Source organism: Mesocricetus auratus, unplaced genomic scaffold (assembly GCF_017639785.1).
Source record: "Mesocricetus auratus isolate SY011 unplaced genomic scaffold, BCM_Maur_2.0 Super-Scaffold_100020, whole genome shotgun sequence".
Classification (NCBI taxonomy): Eukaryota; Metazoa; Chordata; class Mammalia; order Rodentia; family Cricetidae; genus Mesocricetus; species Mesocricetus auratus.
This window is the reverse complement of record NW_024429201.1, coordinates 40891309-40915769: the sequence shown is the minus strand read 5'-3', so window position 1 is coordinate 40915769 and position 24461 is coordinate 40891309. Positions and strand designations below refer to the sequence as shown.

The following is a 24461-nucleotide window of genomic DNA, read 5'->3' as shown; positions in this document are numbered from 1 at the left end:
TTGCCTATAGAGAGCACAGTGTAAGAAGAAAGCGTTGGCTTTAGCTCTTGGTAAATGGATTCTAAGCCTAGAGGAATCTCTCATCTTTTCCCTTAATGCATTGCCTTTTAGTGTTTCTGTGTGGACAACCTCAGAGAGCATTCAATTTTCTGCCTTCCTACATGAATATTTTCAAGAATGTCTTCTGTAAAATTTGGTGTGTCAAAATAGAACATTGATGTGGTCATTGCCTGTGCTTAGATTACAAATTTTAGAATATTTACAACTCGCATGCAATATTAAATGGTGTATGAAAAAACGAGATTATTTTTTACTGATAACCTAAAATTTAAATATATTTAAGTGCCTTTGTGGTGTCAGTGTACTGGAATATAAACAGCAGTAAAGAGTTAGTAGAATTGAAAGACTGTAAATCCTTGGGTTTGGCTGAGGAGGAGTGAATAAAACAAAAAGTTGCACATAGAAAATTTAAAATACCTTGTCCTTTTTTTTTTAAAGGGCAGCTTTGCTGTTACATTCTACGGAAGATCAACATACTTACAATGTTACAGTGAGAAACTGGGGCAGATTGTTGTGGTAAGGCTGTCTTTCCTCATTAATTCTGTGAATCTATTTCTCAGGGAAAATTGTGACCCTATAGATGTGAAGACTAGTGTCCAGAGCACTGGGATGCATTATTCCAAGGGCCAGAATGAGTTAAAATTTCTCTAGCCTTAAAACCTAGCCTGAGTATGCCTTGTGGAGAGTAAAGTTAGAGCCAATAGTTTATGAACCAGATAGAGGAACGTTTGGGAGGTAAAAGTTTTCTCTGATAGAAACCTACTTAACTAATTGGGGAGTTGTATTTATTCTTTTTGGCAATGGAATATTATGTTCTAGGAGCTCCTTTGAAACAGTACTAGAAAGTTCAGGACAGTGGAGCTAAGATCTTCCCTTGGATTCTAAGTCTTCTGACCTAAGAAGACAGACAGACTGCGTCAGAGAGTAGAAGTAAAGCCAGAGTGCAGATACATAGGAAGAAGGCTTTTGACTCACAGAGGGATTCCTTAGATGAAAGTTGCCCTAAAGTTGAATGGTTAGTTTGAACACTGAATTGCATTGTGGTATTTTATGGTCAGTCTGTACATCTTTTAAGGAACTGCACATGGAGGCATGAGACAGCCAGTAACTTCCTGTTATTTTAATTTAATCAAGTCTGTCGATAAAGAAATATTACTACTTTGCTTGTCTGTAAATTCTTTTAAGCTCATACTTTAGTAGTTGGTAGAGCTCTGTTGGTTTTGTTGAAGCAGAGAATACCTAGATTAAGAAACTGCAGTATATCTTCTTCTTGGGTTTGATATTTCATATACAGTAAATATTTTTAAAGAAAATTTTACTTCTATAGAAAATGGGCCATCTGTTTTCTTTCTTTTAAAAAAAGGTTTATTTGTTTTTATTTTATATGTATGTGAGCATGTCTGTCTGTATGTAGGTGCAACGTGTGTGTGCCTGATGCCCACAGATACCAGAAAGGGTGTTGGAGCCCCTGCAACCTGACTTAATGGGTAGTCCTGAGTTAGCTAGTAGGCACTGACTTGGGTCCTCTGGAAGAGCAGCATATGCTTTTAACCACTGAGCCATCTCTCCAGCCCCTTTTTTGTTTTTATGCAGTACCTTGGACACAGGCAGGTATATGGTAAATAATAAACTATAGTGTGTAAATCGGTAAATAGTCAAATATAACACATAAAAATTCTGTCATTTGCTTCAGGGTCATTTTAAAGGAAAAGTCATAAGCTGAAGTCCCTTTACTCTTTTTCCTGTATTTTTCTTCTATTCATTTCTGAAAAGAGTTTTCATTTAAAGAAATAATTATGCACGTATGTGCAAACAACTCTCTTGTATCAAAGGCTAGCCTTCTTTCAAAATTGGAACTTAATTTTCTATTTTTCATCTTTATAAAACTAGTATTAAGAAGCAAATGTTGCTTGTGTTTATAATTTATGTCTTCAAAGATTAAAATACTTTTACAAAAGTATTTCAAAACATTTATAAAAACCTTTTGGATTATAGTGATAAATACCAGAAACGAGTCTCAGAAATAGTTATTTAGTTAAGAGTTGGGGCTGGAGTCATGACTCAGCAGTTATGAGTGCCTGCTGTTCTTCCAGAGGTCATAGTTTGGTCTCCAATGCCCATGTGAGGCAGTTCTCAACCACCTGTAATTCTAGCTCTTGGGATCTGATGCTCTCTTCTGGCCTTCCCCGGCACCTACATACACGGGACATAGACTCAGACAGACACACATATGCATCCATTAAAGACATCTTTAGTTGATGGCAGATGAGCTTATGTGACTTCATTGTAAGATAAGCAGTTATTTTGCTATTATGATCCCTAATGTTAGTTTTTCTCACTATATATTGAAACATAGAACAATAAAATTATCTCTGTGGCCTTTAATTGTGCCTATATGCCATTCATTTAACTTACTGGATATTATAGATCCATATTCGTAGGATACTATTTAACTAACATAGTAAGCTTAAAAATTAGAATTTTTTAAATAAAAACCAACCTAAAATTATTCTTATAACTTGGGATTTAAGTAAAGTTTGTTAAAAAATCAAGAATTTAAGAGAGTGATTTGAGTTTAGCAGAGCTAATTATTTTCACACATAATTTAAGAGAAAACAAAACAAAAATGTGAAGCTAAATCATTCTGGTAAACTCCACTTACAGTGTGACTTCTATTTTGAGTCTTCTCAACAACATGAAGACTAATATATTTTATTTGCTAAATTACTGTGAAAAGGGACATGTAGATAAGTCATGAAAAGTAGTTGAGTGACTATGTCTGTGTACTTTCACAAAAGTATTTTGTGAAATTAATATTTTTATATTGCTTCTTAGTTCCATTGGTGAGTATGACAAAGCTGTCCAGGCCTTCAAGTCTACGCCCCTTGAGGAACTGGAGGACATCGTAGGCTTAGCATTGGCATTGTTTATGAAGGGACTGTATAAGGAGAGCAGCAAAGGTAAGTAATCATATTGCTTAAAGCTTTTTCAGAAAAATATAATATTGGGATTGTGATAGGGTTGCAGTATTTTACTTAATTAGTTAAAAAATTTTTAAATGTTGTATTATGTATGGATGCATATATGTCAGTTCAAGATTGTGTGCCTGATGTCCTTAGAGGGCATTGGAGTCCCTGGAACTGGAGTTACAGACAGTTGTGAGCTGCTGTGTAGGTGCTGGGGATTGAACCTGGATCCTCTGGAAAAGCAGCCAGGCCTCTAAACTGCTAAGCCATTTCAGTTGTAGTATTTACTAAAATCTGACTGGGAGTCAAGAGCTGCCATAGGCATTGTTTATGTATCGTCTTATTAGTATGCCATGATTATGAATGCTCCTTAAAAACAATCTGAACTGAGCATCCATTGTATGTTTGAGGAGACGAAGTTTCAGGCTTAGTGCTGGATATGTAGCTTAGCATTCTGTATGCTTAAAGTGAAAAATTGTGATAAGTGAAAGCTTCAGCTTTTATTAGTCATAGATTTTTATTTCCCCAAAAATTTGAAGTGAGAAAACTGTGGTACATATGCGCTCCACCACTGTGTGTACCGTACACTCAGCATTGTACATCTGCTGGAGAAGGTGATGACTGCACTGGCAGTGTGACTGTCCGCCAGTGTCCCCAAGTCTCCTCTTCAGAGTCTGTTCTGCTGGCAGAAGGTGGGGGGTTGTCCCCTCTAAAGGTACCCTTAGAGTCGCTTTGGAAGAGCTAAACCATGGTAGGGCTTATTCTGTCTGCTTGAGAAGAAGAAAGCAAGGAAGGTAGACTTTTAGTTAGATCTGTTTTGAAAAAGGGATTAGGAAGGGGAAAGTGGCCCATTTTGTTAATTAGAATTGCTTTGTATTTTGCTTGCTTTTTCCTTCTATATAATAGCCTATGAGAGAGCCTTGACAGTTGTCAAATCAGAGCAAGACAAAGCTCATGTCTTGACAGCTCTGGCAATAACAGAATACAAACAAGGACAAATGGATGCAGCCAAGTCATTGCTTTTCAAATGGTATGTATAGCTGACTTTAACACTTACACAGTAGATCTTTATGTTTGAGATAAGAGGCGAACAATGTAAAATAAAGCTCTAAATGTTTTAAGAACTTTGAAGTAAATGGAAGAAATTGGACCCACCTTGTTCAAAACTGACAGTCATGTGTGGAGCTCAATACCATGGCTTAACTTATAGCTTTCTGTCTGTCTAATATGGCTTATTTGTTTTCAAGAATAAGTGCCCATGTGAATCACAAGCGATAAACAGAATTGTAAAATGACTTGGTGTTTGGTTGCTCAGGTCCTCAGAGAGGTCTCCTCCTCCCTCTCTTCCTTTCAAGTTCCCCTGAGAAAAGTAAAGCACGTCTTTAAAAAGACTTGTAGAACTTATATACTTCTATTGTCAGAACAGCTGAAAATGAGAGCCTGTGATAAGTTATTTACATAGGACTTGTTGAGTTTTTAAGCCTGTTTGTTCTTTTTTTAAACGGTGGCTGTAAATGATTAAAACAGGCTATTGGACAGTGCTTGCCAGTGAAGTTTATTGGAGTTTTTGAGTGGTGTAGATCCTTATAGGACAGAAAGCCCCTCCCCATCGCAGGAAGCTTATAGTCCTTCCACCATGCATTAATAGTGAAGCACTCAGTTACTGTGATAGTGAAACATTCCCTGGATAACTGCCCCCTCCACCCCAGAGGACCGAACTTGTGTTACCCTGGAAGTCTCGCTGTCCTTGACTGCATGATGAGAAGAGGCCCTTGGATCCTGCAAATACAAAAAATAGACAGATTTCTGACCCACTAAGCAGTGAGGGACCTTTCTGAAAATGACTTCCAGTTACAGCCCTCTGACTCTGCTGGGACAGCTGAAGAACCCTTTCTCCAGTGCCAGCCCAGTGAGCCCTAGGTCTCCTTTCTTGGACTGTATTCCTGCAAGGTCAGGTTCTGTGCTGAGGAGACCAGGGGACTTCCTCAGTCTCTCAGCTGTTGGGCTCTGGTAGGGAAAGCCTCCTGCTGCCAGTCACCCACCTGGCCTTTGGTGGTGCACTTCCGAAACTGGATGCTGCTGGTCTGCGGGCCTGCCACACTGTGCTACGGTCCTTCTCAACAGCACCTCTGCCTTAGTTCAGGCTGAGGAGACAAAGGAAAATGCTGCCTGGTGTTTCTTAATTTGCCATCTTTTGTTTTCCTTTTACAAAACAGAGTTTATGTAAACTAAACATTTTACTAAAATTATTCTCGTTGCCTAAAACTGGGAGTCAAAGAGGCCAATATATATATTTGTCTCTAAAATTTAGATATGATGACATGAAATGAGATTTGTGAGTTTGTGATGTGAAAGGAAGGCTATTACTACTTTGTTTCTTTAAATGTTAAAAAAATTATTTTTTATTAAGCACAAAATTGACTTACTTTGATGAATCTTGAAGTAAATAGCTTTTTGTATTAAATAAAACCTCTTAATAGATATTAGTGCATTGTAGTAATACAGACTACTAAATGTTTATTTATAGCTCTATTTTAAAGGAGCCAACCACAGAAAGCCTTCAAACCCTGTGCGCTCTCGGGTTGGCAGTACAGGACACTACACTGTCAAGAGCAGCGCTAAATGAGTTCCTGAAGCACACAACGCACAAAAACGATTACCACAGATGCCTCCTTACTTCAGCCATCTGTGCACTGCAGGGCCGCAGCGTGGCGGTGCAAAGACAGGCCGCCAAGGCTGTCCACAGGTGAGCCCTGAGCCTGGGGACGAGTTATACTTGGTGTGACTATGTTCAACTTTTGGGCTTTATTGTGACTATAAAATGAAATATGTGTCTATCTGGAAGTCGTACTGATTTTTCCTTTATTCCGGTGAAGCTCTACTTATTTTGATACAAAAGTCTGTAATTCCTATGTTTGTATTACTGTCAATTCATTACCCAATACAGATCAAGTTGATGGATTTAGGAATTCTCAGTCACTTAAGTGTTGATCACTGCCTTTAAAATTTGGAAATTAAGGTATCATTTAACAGAGGCAGGCAGATCTCTTCAGTTGAGGCCAGCCTGGTCTACAGAGCAAGTTCCAGAGCAGCCAGGGCTACACAGAGAAACCCGGTCTTAGAGGGAAAAAAAGATAGCATGTAACAGCAGTTATCTCTGTTCTCATATCTTGTATCTTTAATTTCTTTTTCTTGGTTGATTAGGTACATTAAATTTTATTACATACTATGGCATGTACCTGTGAGATAGGAGGACAATTTATGGAAGTCATTTCTCTTCTTGGTTCCCATATGGCTGTGTATATTTTTGGTCACCATGACACGAGGAATATATTAAAGGGTTGCAGCATTGGGAAGGTTGAGAACCACAAACTCATGTAAGAGTTAAGTGCCTTCGCCCACTGAGCCATCTCTCCTGTGGAATTAAAGAAAATTAGCATGAAGTTTATTCCATGTGAATTATTTCTCTTAGAGTAATATCCTGCTGTATAATATAGTTCATCCTATGCCTTTAAATTTCTCTGTAGTTCTATACACGTGCTACATTTTCTTAACTGTATCTCATAATTTTGTGACCATGATCTTGTTTTACTTTGTTTTAAGAACATAAGAACTCTTAGTGTTTGTAGAAGAGGATATAGTATATTTCCTAAAATTTAAGATGTTTTCAGTTAAATGTGGGCAATTAATATGAACTTGCTTAGGTGTCTAAAGGATTTTAAACTTAAAATATTTGCTGTTCTGGTTATGGTTAAAGTAACCACCATCTTTTTTTATGAAATATTTGGCATTTTGTATTTTATTAATCAAAACTGTAGCATATGGCTTTATCCAGCATTCTTTAAATAGCATATTGATTGAGTCAGAACTAAGAGACATTCAAATCAGTATAGTGTTCTTTCCTGTCAGATGAGAGAAAAGAACATAGTAGTCCCATTTACTTCTTTTTTTCTAATTTGACTTGTTATTGATTCTTTGTGGATTTCACATCATGCATCTGAATCCCACTCTACTCCTTGTCCCTTTGTATCCGCCCTCAGAGGCCCTTGCACCCTCACTAGGTCTCCTGTTGGATTTGCTGTTGTTGCCCTGTGTTGTGGAGACCCCGCAGCTTTGTTTGGGTCTGCAGGACCTGCCCCTTCAGGTGCTCCAGTAGATCATAGATGTGTGGATGATGGGACCGGCCAACTCTTAGCTCTGGCTCTGGGCCTGGGTAGTTGCAGGGTTGGTCAGCCTGCCAGCTCTCCCCTGTCTTCACCATCCTCTCCAGCACTGTCCCTGCCAGCTAACCTAATGCCATAAGCAGCAAGGGAAGGGCCGGTTCTCCAGTTCTCATGCCCTGGGGCCAGCTCACCCACGCCTACAGCACCAGGGCCAACTCTACTGTGTTGCCCAGGCAAGATACAGGGGCAACTTAGTTGCTGGTGATGATCTCGTGACCTCAGGGCCAGCTTTCCCATCTGCCTCAGGCCTTGAGGGGTAAGGTTGGGAGTTCAGGGGGGTTTCCCTCCCTTGACCACACCACCATATGACAGATGAGGGGCAGGTCAGATCTCTCATGGCTGTGTTCTTGGGGTGGCTCGCCCATGCCCCTGTCAATGGAGTCAGCAGCAACTCCCATCTATCTTTAAGGTGAGCTGTTTTTTGTTGTTTGCTCTAGTAACCCTGCTGACCCAGCTCTTTGGTCTCTGCTGTCTCGAGTTGTTGCTCAGTATACTCAACGGAATGCAAAGGTGAGTCGTGTCTAAAATTCTGCCGAGTAGAGTAGCCTGTGGTGTTAAATACATGTATGCATATGTATAGCTATACCAGTGTGTGTATGTATATGTATGTATGTATGTATGCACACAATGAGAGAGGGGGGAAGGGAGGGAGGGAACCTTTTCAGTACTGGGATTAGAGGCATCAGCCATCTCACCCACATTAAATATGTTTTTAAAATATAGCATTTTTCTAAAGAAAACAGTAAGTACCATGAAGAGAACTTCATCATTTAATCAAATTCCTGTTTTTACCAATACTAGACCAAATGCCTTCCATGTACCCATGAAATTGTTCTGAGTGTCATGGACACTACAAAGCAGGACCCTTACATTCTAAAATTATACAGATTATCTCAGTCTATATGAGTAAATAACATGCATAACAAATAAGCATTAGTGATTGTGGTTTTAAATTCCTAAAGATCATGTTATTTAAAAACTGTTTAAAGGTGCCGGGTGTTGGTGGTACACGCCTTTAATCTTAGCACTCGGGAGGCAGAGGCAGGCGGATCTCTGTGAGTTCGAAGCCAACCTGGTCTATAGAGCTAGTTCTAGGACAGCCTCCAAAGCCACAGAGAAACCCTGTCTCAAAAAAACAAATAAAACAAAACAACAAAAAGAAAAACTGTTTAAAGATACGATTCTGATATCTAAAATCTTTGTAGATGGGTTTTTATTGTTCATTTTTCTTACTGATTTTCACTCAAGGTGGCTTTATTTCTTTCCTTTCTTTTTCTTCTAGAACATTATTTGTAGACACTATTTGAACCTTAGGGTTAAGATAGATTCATATGAAAGACTTTGTATTTGTTTTTGTGAGATGTGTCGGCAGCCGCATTTATAAGTTAGGATTCTCATTAATTAGGCTACTCTGTACCTGGGTCTCACGTCACTTGAGAATGGCCTGAGAGTCCATGAGAGGTTCAGTAAATTCTGAACCTTCATATTCGTACCTTCCTTTTATGAGTCCTGGGCTCGTTCCACTGGCTTGTGAGCCCCATATTGGGATCTACAAATGACATAAATAATCTCTAAATCCAAACTCATTGTGCCTTTTTAGCTTTCAGTTTGTCAGTTACTCCATTCTTTTAGGAATGTGTTTTAAATACTTTATCTCAGTGCTGATCAGATGGTACTGTGCTGTTTGTTGACATCCTCTGATAGTACCATTACATGCAGGTGGTAATCTAGCAGGGCTGAGAGTCTAGATCTCTCACAGCCTCTCAGGTCATGGCCATCTCCTGAGTCAGGCCATTTGAGTAGTAGAGTTTAAGCTGTTTTCAGTGGATGCATTGGCTCAAAAGCTGTTACTTGTACTCATTATGTGTGAGTTACTCTGCTACACATAGGTATGCATTTTACCTAATAATAGTACAAAGTTTTTGTAGTTTTGCTCAGTTTTTAGAGTAGGAAGCTTGAGGCATTGAGATTGATTTGTGCAAGTCACGGTGGCTGACGGTGATGGCATTCAGTTCCTCTAACTCAGGAGTTGTCTGACTGCTATGTTGCCTTTCTTTTTCATCAGCCTTTGTCTGTATTTGAAGTACAGGGTTGAAAACATTGCTGATACACATTTGAAGTGAAATGCAAGGTGTATAATGCATGTGATGAAAAACCTCTGTGTTTGCTGTTGTTACTTTTGAGACAGTCTCACACAGCCCAAGCTGGCCTGGAACTTACTATGTAGCCCAAAGTGACCTTGAACTCATGGCAATCCTTCTGCCTCAGCATTCTGAGTGCTGGGATTATAGGCATGAACTACCATCCCTGGCAAAATCATTCTTAAAATTCACTTTTTTTCTTAGGTAAAATGTTTAATAATTGAATTTAAAATTTTTAGATTTCAAATTGACCTTCTTAAAACTGATGCTGCATGTTTTTCTTATTTTTAGTATTGATTTGCTTATTGAAACAAGCTTCATGGCATGCAGACACTTATTATTAGGGACTATGGGGGTCTTAAGTCAAAGCACAGGAGCTCAGGTGAGAGGAACCTGGAGGCAGGAGCTGATGCAGAGGCCGTGAGGGTGCTGTTTACTGGCTTGCTCCTGTGGCTTACTCAGCCTGCTTTCTTATAGAACTCAGGACCACCCGTCCAGGGATGGGCACTTGTGGTGATATTTTGTTTGTGCTTTGACAGATAAAGCTTTCCTGAAGATCAGAGTGCTGAACTAGCCACTAGTTAGCCATAGAGGCCAGGCAGTGGTGGCGTACACCTTTAATCCCAGCACTTGGGAGCCATAGGCCTTTAATCCTAACACTAGGGAGGGAGAGACAGGAAGGCATGTGGTTGGGCAGAGAGAAGAATATAAGGTGGGAGGAGACAGGAGCTCAACCCATTCAATCTGAGGATTCCTAGAGACAGGATCGTGCATTCAGTATGAAGATTTGTAGGGACAGGATCTCCCCTTTGGTCTAAGAATTGGGTAGAGGTAAGAACTAGTGGCTGGCTGTTACGCTTTTCTGATCTTTCAGAATAACTCCTATATCTAACTGAATTTTTATTATTAAAACCAATTAGAATTCATGCTTCAGGATCACCCACAATGGTCTGGGTCCTCCTTCATCAATCAACAATTAAGAAAATGTTCCACAGGCTTGTCTACAGCTCCATCTTATGGTGACATTTTCTCATTTGAGATTCCCTCCTCCCGTACTACTACTCTGTTGTATCAAGTTGACATAAAACTAGCCAGCAAATGCCCTTTAATTATCGATTACATTTTTGTGCACCCAGATACCACAAAACATTAAAATTCCATGACAAAGTTAAAACTATAAAACAATTAGCTTTATACCCTTCTTCGTGCCTCACCTGTACTCGCCTTGTCCTTTATTCTATCCTTTCTCATCACCTGAGACATCTTTCCTTCTTCTTTCTGTTTTATACCTACATGGATATTTGTTTGCACATATGTGTGTACATTGCAGGATAGGATCCACATATAAGGGAGAACATGGGTTTTTTTTTTTTCTTTCTGAAATGGATGACATTCTAAGTCCATCCTGTAAAATTTGTGATTCCATTTTTCTTTAGAGCTGAACAGTATTCCACTATATCTATTGTCTGTCTTCATCTATTTTATTATCAGTTCATCTGTTGATAGACAGCTAGATATTTTCCGAGAATAAGCCATGTGAGTTTGTTTTTTATATCCTTCACTCTCCCTTTCTGCTGTTCCCTTGCACTGTTTCTTAAAAAGTTTTTTTAATACTTACTTTATGTACATTTTGCCTGAGTGTATGTCTGTGTGAGGGTGTTGGAGCCTCTGGAACTGAAGTTGTAGACAGTTGTAAGCTGCCTTGTGGGTGTTGGGAATTGATCCCAGGTCCTTTGAAAGACCTAAGGTCATTTCTCTTAACTGCTGAGCCAACTCTCCAGCCTTTTTTTCAGCATTTTTATATTATTAGGCAATAAATACATTTACTCGGTGCCCCTACAAAGTCATTTTACTTTTGAACTTGTAGTATTTTAATAGCAAATGTGAAATGATCAAAGTAGACAGTTTTTTTTTTCCTTAAAGCTGTCAATAATACATTGATGTTTAGAGGCTATAAGACACAAATTTGCTGAAAACTGAGTTTCTCAAATTATTTGAAGGAAAGATTTTATTAGTCTTACTGTTTGGTGAAAAGGTTTGCATTTGTCTGTGTATGTTTTGTTATAGGGAGGAGCTGTTGCCGGCGCCGTGGCTCATGTTCTGGACGCAAATCACGGAAAGGTTAGCTTTTGCTCTATACAAAGGAAGTAGTTAACTTGTTCAAGAGTGTTAATGAGTCAGAATAATGTCCTTATTGTTTTAAAGTTTGCATCCTATTAAATACAGGCCCTTTAGTTAGTTTTGAAAAGCAGAAACTGAAGAGAATTGATAAACACACCTCTTTGTCTTCTTTTATAGAAGGCATTATTGTATACTGCAGTAAACCAGTTGGCCATGGGAAGCAGTACAGCAGAAGATGAAAAAAATATTTCTTTAAAGACCTTTCAGAAAGCAGCTCTCCTTTCTCCAGGTGAATATATTTCCATTTCATTAATCTCGATGTCATCAATTTTGCATTTGTTGTATCAGTTGTTTAAACAGACTGATGAGAATATTTTCTTAAAGATACTATGTTAAATCTGAATGACTTATTATTTTCAGTCTATTTTATTTCATTTTTCTATCAGTATGATTTAGTATTGTTCATCTACACCTCGTAAATTACTTCCTATAATATTTTTATGTGTGGTTAACTCTGCAAGGTTGGGTTATGTTTTATATGGTGTAGTACTCTCGTTTCTATGATATCTATCTGACTTATGGAAGGAGGTTTATTTGGGGCATGATTTGAAGATTTAAGCAATCTAACAGGATGGGGAAGGCATAGTGGTGGTAGAGGCTGCTCAGCACACTGCATTCAAGTCAGGAAGCAGAGGAGGATGCAAGTTGCTGCTCAGCTCTCTCTCTCTCTTTCTGTTGGACTGCACTGTAGCCCACACCATGGCACTGCCATATTCAGGTTAGATCTTTTCTGAAGTAGACATGTCTGGAAACACCCCCATGGATACACCCGAAGGACTGTTTCCATGATGGCCCTGAATACATCAACTTAACAAGATTACCTGACAGTGTAAAAACATACAGCCTTACCTCAGCTAGCTAGTGTTAGTTCTAGCAGGCTGTGTCATATTTATGCTGCTGAATTTATAGGTAACGAGGAGCTGCATATTACTACCTTAGGGTGTTTCCCCTGTTACTACAGAGAGCTAGAAGGTCATGCTTTGTAGGGATACAAAGCAAAGTTTTACAGTTTTGTTGTAAATATGAACTAGAGCAGCAAAGAGTTGCCTTTCCCAGGAATACACAATCATTGATGCAGCATTCTTACAGCATCATAAGACGTTGTTCATGCTTTCTTATTAGAACATAAATTCAATGCTGAGTTTTTCCTTCGGTTTTTACTTTTCTTAAGAACCTAAAACCAGAACCAAAGTGTATTGACTTGTTTCTCCTTAAACGAAGCCTTTCAAACAGGACTAGAGTAATAGAGATACATGTGTGCTGGAGACTTGTCCTCCATGTCTTTGGAATGGGAACGAAATTGCTCTCTCCATAGTAGCACAGCACTTTAGGAACTGAACCAGACAGGAACAGCCTTGGGACAGGAGCTGATCCACATAGGGATAGCTATGGGACAGGAGCTGATCCACACAGGGACACCCTTGGGGCAGGACCTGATCCACACAGGGACACCCTTGGGGCAGGAGCTGAGCCACACAGGGACATCTGTGGGACAGGAACTTAGTAGACTATCCTTCTGTGAGATGTTCAGAAGTTTTACAAGTCTTGAAGGTTTGGTATACCAGTTTATTTTGGGGGGAACAAGTTTGCTTTCCTTTAAGGAAATGGTTTGGTTTTTTTTTTCTTAAGAGATAATTAATTTTTATTGGGGAAGACATAAGCTTTTATTTATGATAGTTTTACAGCAGCATGTTGGTATGAACAAACCTTCAAACTGTTTCTTGTTTAGATGACCCTGCTGTCTGGGCTGGGCTGATGGCAGCCTGCCATGCTGATGATAAACTGGCCTTGGTCAGCTGCACTCAGCCAAAGAGGGCAGATTTGCACTTGGCACTGCTCTCTGCTGTTTCTGCCTCACGTAAGTTTTATTTTTGCTTACTTACATTGTTAGATTGTTGTTTTAAATTGCATGCAATATATTTTGATCATATTCTTTTCCCTGCCCCCAGTCCTCCCATATCCTCACTCCCATCAGTCTCCCAGATCCTCGCCCCCTACCTATTCACCCAACTGCATGTTCTTTCTTTCAAAAAACAGACGAGATCTGGCACATTCAGGGTGGCATGGCATAGACTCTTTCAAAAACCCCAAAGACAAAAACACTGAGTCATAACAACAACAAAAAAGAAAAACAAAAAACATTGAGTACCGTTCTATCTTGGCCAACTACTCGTGAGCATGACACCTACTCTGGAGTATGGTCGATACACCCAGTCTCACTGCCCCAGAGAAAGCCACTTTCCCAGCAGGGATCAATTGCAAATAGATGAGGGGTAGACTTTGTGCCCGCTTCCCCACATTTTTGTCTGGCGCGGGTGTGTAGGGCTTGTGTGCGCTGTCGCAGTCTCTGAGGATTCATGTTTCCATCAGCCCTGTTGTGTTTGAAAGACATTTTTCCTTGGCATCATCCACTACCTCTGGCTCTTGGAATCTTTTTATGTCGCCGTCTGCAATGATCCCCAAGCCGTGAGGGTAGGAGTTTGATAAGGACATCTCATTAAAAACTGAGTGTGTGTGTCAAGGTCTCTTACTGTCTGCACACTGTCCAGTTGTAGGTCTCTGTGTTAAGACCTGTCTGCTGCAAGAGAAAAGCTTCTCTGAGGAGGATTGGATGAAGCACTGATCTGTGGGTGTGGCAGTGTGTCTCGGTTACTGTACTGATCTGTGGGTGTGGCCATTTCATAGAGTGGGCCTTAAATCCAGTTATTAAGAAATGGTTAGTAACCCCCATAGAATGTATGCCAGCCAATATTACATCGGTATATCTTGTAGGCAGGTTTGTTGTAGGTCACAGAGTTTGTAGCTGGGTGAAACTGATGGTTACTTCTTTCTCTAGTAGTGTAAGTAGCATTTTCTAGCTCTGTGAGTGCTAGCTAGGAGAGTAAAACTTCTAGGTGGGAAATGCTCTGTTTCTCCATGTTTGATAACATAGGTGAGTGGTGTCTTCGCAGTAGGGTCTTGCTGTTATACTGTGGAAGGTAGCCAATAGTATTGGCACCCTGTAATATTTGAGTGGTTGTTCTATGGGACCCTTTGGCCAGTGACAATAAAATGTAGCCCCTTTCTGGTGCTAGGGGTTTTACTTGGTAGCACTTGATGTCTGATTGGGGTATTCTCTTTTGGTAGCTCAATTTTAATTTCTTTTATATTAGGAATCTTCTAGAGTAGTAGGTTTCCATGTGACTTTTCAAAAGACCTTTCATTCTCCTTTCTGAATACAAGAGGTAGAAAGTAGACTCACTGATTTAGCTAGTGAGTCACTTACACTGTGTGATTTGCCAATTTGCCAAGCATGACTTGCTAACTGAAATAGAATGACTTGGAGAAAGTGCTAATACAGTGGGTAGCTGTCTTTAACGACAAGTTGACTGCAGAGCCTGTAACATCTCGGTTGCTTGTCTGCCCCACTTTGTGGCTTTAGAGGATAAATGAGAGTGCAAACTAGACTGGCGTGGACTAAGGACGTTCAGGGGCTGTCCTGGCTTCTGTCACTGGTGACCCCTCCTCTCTTCCACTCTCATTAGTGTCAGGGTGCTGAGTCCAGGAGGAGCCCCACAGAATCACCTTTTCATGTAGCCTGTAGAAAGCGTTTGTATACATGGTTTAATTCAGATTCCGCCAGTGATCAGACCAAGAACACATACAGCTTCAGTATTCGTGGTCATAAGAAAATGTATTATTCACTTACCTACACATTTCAGTTTTCTCAACACCATTCAATGACAGTGTCACTATCAATGCTGAGTTAGCTGTAACATGGTAGTGAATCAATTAATACAGTTCCTCTCTGATACTCTTTATATAACTCTGGGTTTTAATAAATGACTTTTACCACATCCTTTATCTAAAAGATCTTTCAGTGCATACTCTTGAAAGATAGATACACTGGCAACATAGTCATTCAAGTTGTTCAATTTTTGAGGAAGTCTTCATTTCTATTTTACTTTTAAAGGATAATTTTGCAGGGTACAGAATTCTAACCCCTCCCCCTTTTCAACTTTAGATGTTTTATTCTATTTCTATTCTTCTGTAGTTTCTGAAGAGAAGCTGGGGTGGTCTTATCTGTTTCTTCCCCTCTGGCTTCTTGCTGTAGTTTTGTTTTGGTTTCCTTTGGTTAGAAGGTAATGTAGCAAGATAAAGTTTGGGGGTTTGTTTTTTGTCTGGTGTTCATCTTTCAGTGTTCTCTGAGCTTCCTGACTGGCAGTTGTGTCTGACATTAACTTGGGGACATTCTTAATCATCGTGGCTCTAAATGTGTTCGTTTCTCTTGCTTTCCTGGCATTCCCATTAGGTTAGATGTTTTGTAGTTGTCCCATAATTCTTGGAAATTATTCTGTTACATTCAGTATTTATTCTTTTCCTTTTCTGTTTGAATGATTTCAGTTGAGATCTCTGAAGTTCAGAAATTCTTTCTTGGCTCTCTCCAGTCTGTCAATAAGCTGATCATGAACAGTCTGTTCTGTTAGTGTTTTTGATTTGTATCTCTTGTTGTTTCTGAGTTTTTCAGAATGTACGTGGCTCATGTTGTCTGCTTAATGAAAGCTTTCCCCATAATCATTGTTGTTTAATTCTAATAATTCTAGCTTCCTACCAAAGTCCAACATTCCTGCAATACCGACTGCAGTCCTGCTCTGTTGTACAAAATATATCATTTGCATTTGAATCTTTTTTCTTCTTTGTAGCTTGGTCATGGTTAAAGTAGCTGCTTTGTGAGCCTGTGGTGGGGAGGTGGGGTACAGGGTACATGTGGAGGTCCTGTGAGTGGACTGTCTCAGTCTCAGGGAGCCGTGACTCTGCTCTGTGAGTACCACGGAGCTTCCCAGTCCATCCCTTTGCCCTCACCTGGCCATAATAGGCAGCCTACAGTGGACTTGAACTGGCTATTGCCTTTCTTTCACCTAGTTAAGCTCCCCATCTTTGCCAATAAACAATTATTAAATATTTGGAAACTGAATAGCATACTTCGAAATAACCAAGACCAAATAACAAGTCCAAAAGGAAATTGTGAAATATTTGTGAGTTAATGTTTACACAGTGTGCCAAAACTATATAATACGACTAAAGCACAAATTATCGAAAATGTATAATATTAAATGGTTACATTAGAAAAGCGAAAAGGCTCACCTCGAATTAATGATGGCAGTTGTCTTAGGAATCTAAAAAAGGAAGCCCAAAAAAAGAAATGATAAGATAAAATATAAATCTGTTAGATAAAACAGAAAAATCAATAAAATAAAAAGGATGTGTCTCTTTTCTTGTTTTCTTTTTTAGGAAAGCAATTCTTGGGGGAGGGCCTAGGTGCCTGCCCCCGATAATATGTCCGACTCTGGAGAACCCCCATGGAAGGCCTCACCCTCCCTGGGGAGAGGAGTGGAGATTGGGTGGGGGGTTGGGAGGGGGTTGGTGGGTGACTGGCAGGGGAGGAAGGGAGGGAGAGGGAATTGGGATTGACATGTGAAGCAAGCTTGCTTATAATTTAAATTTTTTATTTTATTTTATTTTCCAGTTTAAATTTAGATAAGAAACGAGGATAATTTAAATTTAAAAAAAAGAAAAGAAAAAAATAAAACACACACAGAAGAGCAATACAATTAGTAATTCTGTAGATTTATGGTTCAAGAAAAGAAGATAGGAGAGCAGCATTTGAATGAAAGTATGTCACTACAGATATTAGCATGTTAATAATATTTAAGTGAAAGTATGTCACAACAGCTATCAACATGTTAATAATATTTCAGCAGGAACTTCATGTCCTGGGATTTGACAACTCAGAGAAAATAATAAAATTCCATAAGACACAAGGTTTACATGAACAGAAATAAATTCAATAACTACTGTCTATTAAGGATACCCAGCGTGAAACCTCACAAAGTAAACTGTAAGACCAGATGACATCGTTTATGAATTCTGCCAGACATTTAAGGAAACAGTAATTCCAGTTCTGTACAAAGTTTTCTAGAAAATCAAAGAGATGGAAATGCTCTTCTGAATATTTTCTAAGAAGCCAGCTTTCTCCTAGTACCAAAACGAGAGGTAGTGCAAGAGCAGAAAGAGACTGAGCAGTGTCAGCCCTAGCATACATGGTGAAATTCTTAATAGACCCTCAGCATTTCTGTCCAGCAACACATAAGAAAGGCAGTGCACCACACTCAGGTGGGGTTGGCCCCAGGAATTTGAGAATGAGTGCAGTTGACATTAATATTTGTGAAAGGTGCCATTCCTATGATGTTGTAGAAAGTAAAATTGGAGTAGGAGTTTCCCAGGAACAGAGGAGAAGGGGGTTGGGGTGAATCAAACAGAGGCAATTACACAGGGCAAGAGGCAGCTCTGCTAATGGCAAGTTTGTGGTTTTCCTCAGCTATGGTGTCTGCCTAGCAGTCTCTTAAGTGTGTTCCAATTCGAGAGTAGGTACAGCTTATTTTACTTCAGTTACATTGGAGGAGTTTCTCGAAGTTTTCAGTGAATTTTCTTCACTGCTTACTGTACAGGATATATATTTAAGATAACAGTCAGAATATTCATAATAAATCTATTGTGTTCTGGTGGTGTATGTACCTTTTAACATATGTAGATCCAGGCACTGGGTAGGTGGTATACTCCTGTAATTATGAGATTTCAGGGATGTGAATTTAAAGTCAGTCTGGGCTGTATAGACTTGGATAATTGTTAGCAAATACCCCAACCCAAGAACACATTATACACAGCAGAAGACAGTAGCATTCACCTCTTTTTGCTTACAGTTAAGAACAAAGACATTTTGCAAAATTACAACCAGTCACTTGAAAAGTGGTCTCTCTCACAAGCTGTCACTGGTCTAATTGACACAGGAAGAATATCTGAAGCGGAGTCTCTGTGCACAAAGGTATTGTGGAGTTGACACTGAAATTTGTGTTTGTCCTGCCTAAAAATGGGGAGAGTGTCACTTAATGAGTGTATGGTGGCGGGGACCAGCAGCAATTATTGGTTACTTACTCCAGGCTACTCATTCTGTTAACAATATTGTTTCTGGGCTTCACAACAATCTGTGATGTACATGGTTATGATTTCAACCTTTTTAACAAGTGAGAAAGTTCGTGTTTGAAGAAGGTGAAGTATTTGCCCAAAAGTTCATAGCAGCTAGAAGTAGAATGCTAGCACTATGCCACTGCTATAACCCTCATGGTCTATTTCAAAAGAAATGCTATTATTTACTTATTCATTCATTCATTTGCTTATATGTATGCATGTGTATCTAGGTATGAGGAGGTCATAGTGTTATTGTATTTTCTGGTGCTGGAACTATAGCCAGTTGGGAGATGCATCATATGGGTGCTGAGATTCGAACTCTGGTCCCCTGCAAGATCAATAAGTTCTCTTAGTCACTTTTCCAAGTTCTGAAGCCGTAGAGTGACTGTGGAGATTGTTCATCACCATGCGCTAGGATCGGGGTTCACTCTACTAAAAATCGGAGGGATTTAAATAATGTGTTTTCTCTGAAGGCTTGTGTTTCATAAATACCAGAAAGAGTGTGTTGTTCTCTTACAAATGGCCTTTGGGTGAGAAACAAATTTTACAGAGAGACAAAAATGGTCTTTAGTCCTTGAATTCTTTGAAAAGCAGAATAAAACATTTTCTTTTTCATATAAAGAATTCTATTTGCTCTAAGTCGAGGACAGTGTATTAATTATATTGTGGGTGATGACTAATCGTACATTAGCAGTTGTAATGTCTTTTTTGGTAAAATGAGGAATGTTTTATGAGCTTTTCCTTTTCGTTTTATTGTTTCAGTTTCTTGTAGACAAAAGCCTTCAAACACACTTTAGATATACGTTAAACTGTGATCTAATGAGAAAAGTAATGGAAAAAATGCTCTCTTAATAGAGAAGCAGTACAGAAATGTTTTACTACAGAAGACCTGGAAGTTTGCCAACCTACAGAGACGATGTTTTGGATGACAATTCTAACGATTCTTATTTGATCATAATATAGGTGTTGAGTTATAGTGTTGTACTCCATGAATAAATACAATCTTATGTTAATCACAGAGTATGGTCTGTTCCACTGAAATTGTAAAATCCTTTACTTTTTATATTTCTTGAGTCAGTTTTCTATTCAGAACCTAAGTTTTTTAGTATAACAACTGCGAATTAATCAACTCAACAGGGCATATTAAATCTAAACTAAATGACTCAAACACTACAACAGTATTACTTATATGAAAGATTATTTTAGTATAGGCTTTGCAGCCTTTTGTTTATTTAACTTTTATACCTGTTTTCACTATAGTCAAAAAGATTTAAATTGAAAAAACATCTCAGCATGGAAGACACTTTAATTGCCTTTTACTTAGTTCACTTTAGCGCCTATTTGATACGTTTCTGTTTGGGGTTTGATTTTTAGAATTTAAAAAGTAACCCTGATCAGCCAGCAGTTATCTTACTGTTGAGACAAGTTCAGTGTAAATCACTGCTGGAGTCACAGAAGCCCCTCCCAGATGCTGTGCTCGAAGAACTGCAAAAAACAGTCGTGTCCAATTCTACCTCTGTTCCAGCGTGGCAGGTAAGTTCTCTCCTTGTGTGTGGCTCCTAAATTAAAACATGCTGTGATGCTAGTGAGGAATATACTCCATCTCTATTGCTTTTAGGCTCCTCATATATTTGTCCATTTCCAAATGTGAAGAGTATTGTGGAAATTTAACATCAATTTAGGATCTGCTTCTATAATCCTTCAGTCATTCTGTGTTGAAGATGCTTTATAATGAGAATGCTGTCTTAGTTACTTTTCTTGCTTGTGTCACAAAATATCTGATACAAGCAACCCTAGGAAGGAGGCTCACAGTTATAGGACAGTTTGAGTGAATGAGTCTTCCATAGGCTCAGGCATGCATTTGCGCAGTTGGTCCCTTGTTAATGGCAGTATTTGCAGATGCTTAAAAGTTGTGTCCTTGCTGGAAGAAGTATGTCTCAGAGGCTGGACTCTGAGAGTGTAGCCCAGCTCATTTCTGGCTGTTTTCTCAGCTTCCTTTTCTTGTTGCTGCCATGCCGACCATTGTTGCCATCATCCCTGCCATGCTGGGGTTTTAGCTCTATGAAATTGGTATCCATTCTGTTAGCCTGTGTCTTTTTTTTCTTTTTCTTTTTCTTTTTTTCCGAGACAGGTTTCTCTGTATTGTTTTGGAACCTGTCCTGGAATTCGCTTGGTAGACCAGGCTTGGTCTTGAATTCACACAGATCCACCTGCCTCTGCCTCCAGCATGCTGGGATTAAAGGCATGCACCACCACCGCCCGGCTAGCCTGTGTCTTTTTATAGGTGAGTTAAGACCATTGATATTAAGGGATATTAATGACCATTTATTTTTGATTCTTATTTGTTTTAGATTTGGTGGTGGTGGTATTGTATGTGGATTTATCCCCTTTTGGCTTTTAGTAATGTGGGGTTATCTATTGCCTATGTTTTTGTGAGTGTAGTTAACTTCCTTGGGTTGGAGTTTTCCTTCTATTACTTTCTGCAGGGCCAGGTTTGTGGATATATATTTTTTAAATCTGGTTTTGTCATGGAATATCTTGATTTCTCCATCTATAGTGATTGAAAGCATTGCTGGTTATACTAGTTTGGGCTGGAATCCCTGATCTCTTAGTGTTTGTCTATCCAGAGCCTTCTGGCTTTCAGAGTTTCCATTGAAAAGTCGGGTGTAATTCAGATAGATTTGTCTTTATATGTTACTTGGCCTTTTTCCTTTGCTGTTCTTAATATTCTCTCTTTATTTTGTATGTTGGTATTTTGATTGCTATGTGGCAAGGGGAATTTTTTGGGGGGGAGTGGGGATCCAGTCCTTTTGGTGTTCTGTAAGCTTCTTATGCTTTTATAGGCATATCTTTCTTTAGGTTGGTAAAGTTTTCTGGCATGATTTTGTTGAATATGGTTTCTGCATCTTTAAGGTGGGCTTCTTTGCCTTCTTTTATACCTATATTTCTTAGGTTTGGTCTTTTCACAGCGTCCCATGTTTCCTGGATAGTTTGTGTTAGGGATTTGTTGGACTTAATATTTTCTTTGTTCAATGAATATATTTCCTCTAGTGCATCTTTAATACCTTAGATTCTCTCATCTGTCTCTTGTATTTTGTTGTTTATGCTTGCATCTGTAGTTCCTGATTGTTTACCCAGATGTTCTATTTCTAGCATTCTCTCAGTTTGCTATTTTCTATATTGTCTCTATTTCAGCTTTCAAGTCTTGAGCTGTTGATTTGTTTCCTTCACCTGTTTGGTTGGTTTTTCTTGGCTTTCCTTGTTTTCTTTAAGAGATTTGTTTATTTCTTGCATATTTTGGTTTGTCTTTTCCTCCTTTTCTTGCATTTTTTTGTTTTTCTTCTATTTCTTTAAGGGATTTCTCATTTCCTCTTTGAGGGCCTCTATCAGTTTCATGAGGTTGTTTTTAAGGTTGTTCTCTTCTGTTTCATCTACATTGGGATGTTCAGGTCGTCCTGGTGTAGAGTCCCTAGACTCTGGTGGTGTCATATTAGTCTCCCTGTTGTTGAGTGTATTCTTATACTCTTGTCTTCCCATCCCTGCTTCCAGTGCATGCAGGTGGCATTGCTCCCTCTCTTGGTTGGTATGGGTCCAAGGCTCAGTCCAGGTGGATCCAGGCTGGTCCAAGAGTCCAATGGCTGCAGATGCTGAATGGTTTGGTTTTCTCCCAGGTCTCTGGGTGGTTCAGTGGGCAGGATGGACTAAGTGCAGTCCCTGGGTGAGGAGACTCCAAGGAGGAGGTCCTACTGTAGCATTTCTGTCATTTGTTTCAAAATGCTCTTTAACTGTCTTTGGAGTTTCTTTGTCTTGTTTTTCATATGAAGCATCTTGAAAATTTTCTTACATGAGAATATTCTAGTTATTTTTCTGTTCATGATTTCAAGTATAATTCCATTTAGTTGGAACATAATTTTATGATTTCAGGCCAGTGGTTAGTTGTTGAAATGTAGTCTCTGTGATTGTTTTTGAGACGGGCTCAGTAGTAGTCCAGGGTGTCCTGGGACCTTCAGAGTACTGGGATTCTATTAATGCACAAGCCAGCACGTCTGGTTTAAGATATGTTTTATAATTCAGCATGAAGTCATATTTGGTAAGGTTTGCAGGTGGAGTTGTAAACGGTTCTTCAGTTGTTGGTTTCACCCTTTAAGTAGGTAGTATAAACCCGACTTGTCATTGCTGGTGTCTGTTGTCTCTTTACTGACTCTTTATTTATTTATTTTTTCTGTTTCTTCATATGACTGCTGGATTAGGCATGTTAAAATGGCCTGTCATGTAGAACTGGTTTCTGTCAGCCTTTTCTGGTGAATTGTGCATTGTTTGGGATTTGCATTGTAGAGTGCTCATGTGGGTGTGGAAGGAGTACTGTGTCAGTGCCAGCTTCGTGTCTTGCTGTCTGTGACTTAGCTATATTGTTGGATAGAACTGCAGCTGAACAAACTTGCTTTTGATTAGTATTTGTGTAGTTTATTCAATAGTTTTTACATTGTAATTTGATATTCTTGATTTGCCATCTTTGGAGACGCTTTAGACTTCAGCTTGATATGGGTAGGAAATTGTTGCTGGCAGAATAATCAGTGTGATTACCTTCATTGTTTTGGGGGATGCAAAGCATACCAATAATTGAATTAAAAATTAACTCATTAGCATTGATTGAATTTGTTGGGAGTCGGGAACCAGACTGTAGGAAACTCATTGTTGTGCATTTGTCTTCCTTTCTGCCCCTTAGTGGTTGGCACAGGTGTATCAGTCCCAAGGAATGATGGGTGCTGCAGAGATGTGTTACAGGAAGAGTCTACAAGTGGCATCCCAGCAGGGCAATTGGAGTGGGAAGCTCTCGAGTCTGCTGAAGCTCGCACTGCTCGCATTGGAAGTGTGCATGGTAAGCACATTGTGATTATGCTTCCTTCCTTTCAAGTATGTAACATTCCACGTAGTGACACTCTGTGTCCCTTTCCCCATCATTTCATTATCTTTTGCTGTGGTCTCTTGTGGACTTTGTACTTTGAGCTCTGGAGGAATGTAGAGCAACAGCAACTCACAAACTACAACAAAATTTCTTAGTTGTTTACGGACAATCGAGTGTAATTGTAAAAGTTGAGTTATAGAAAGTGTATTCTTGGTAACTTAAGAATTCAAAGTCTGTTGTTATGCCAGGATTTAACTTTTTTTTCTTAATTGAATTTGACATTCCTCAAGGTGTTTCTAGAGACCTCTATGACTTGATACCCTATTTTCTGATGCCAATACATATTAACCCAAAAAGTTTTATGTGCCAGTATGGAAATTTTTTAAAGATAGCATGTATGTGAGAGAGAAGTCAACTGTAGAACAATTTATATGATGTGATCCTATTTGAGCACTTGTGTATTTGGTATATATATTATCAACTTGCAGTGGGTTTCTTAGGACTTAGCCCTATCATGAGAGAGAAGCATCTGCAGGGGTACCCTAATGGACATGTGTCCCATGCCACCACACAGGGTTCCACTGGATTTAATGTTCTGCACTTGCCATCTTCAAATTTTTAATAATTTCTAAACACTCTGGGTTTTGTGCTGAGACCTGTGGTTTGTGTGGCTAGAGCTGCAGACGGCACCCACTCCTGAAGTTGAAAGTCTGAGAAAGCTAGCCCGAGGAAAACAGCTTGAAAATCTCTCACTATAGTACTCACCAAATATAACCTTCCAGGCATTTACCGAGGGCCTGGATGTTGTGCAGTATTTGTTGCAAAGATGTGTTGCATTTTTTTTAACTATGTAAAGATGTGTTACTGTTTTGCCTTGCCTGTCTTAGACAGCTGGTTGGGCTAATAAAAAGCTTTACAGCCAATATTGACGGAGGAGGTATGGGTAGAACTTCTGGTCAGGAAAAGTTAGTAGGAGGAG

General features: G+C 39.2%; 1 protein-coding gene across 5 annotated transcripts in view; it reads left to right on the top strand.

The window, feature by feature from the left end:
* The window catches only part of Ttc37 (tetratricopeptide repeat domain 37), a 93248-nt gene that overhangs the window by 55780 nt on the left and 13007 nt on the right, over window positions 1–24461 (top strand). For all 5 annotated transcript variants that reach the window (XR_005869908.1, XM_005065703.4, XM_013125902.3 and 2 more), the window contains 11 exons: window positions 499–576; window positions 2896–3020; window positions 3933–4056; window positions 5554–5772; window positions 7687–7759; window positions 11458–11511; window positions 11689–11800; window positions 13301–13429; window positions 18312–18433; window positions 19951–20109; window positions 23303–23455. Coding sequence is in view for 4 of the 5 variants with exons in the window: in XM_005065703.4 (XP_005065760.2) it covers window positions 499–576; window positions 2896–3020; window positions 3933–4056; window positions 5554–5772; window positions 7687–7759; window positions 11458–11511; window positions 11689–11800; window positions 13301–13429; window positions 18312–18433; window positions 19951–20109; window positions 23303–23455 (1348 nt within the window). In the remaining variant the exon portion in view is untranslated. The remainder of the gene's footprint in view (window positions 1–498; window positions 577–2895; window positions 3021–3932; window positions 4057–5553; window positions 5773–7686; window positions 7760–11457; window positions 11512–11688; window positions 11801–13300; window positions 13430–18311; window positions 18434–19950; window positions 20110–23302; window positions 23456–24461) is intronic.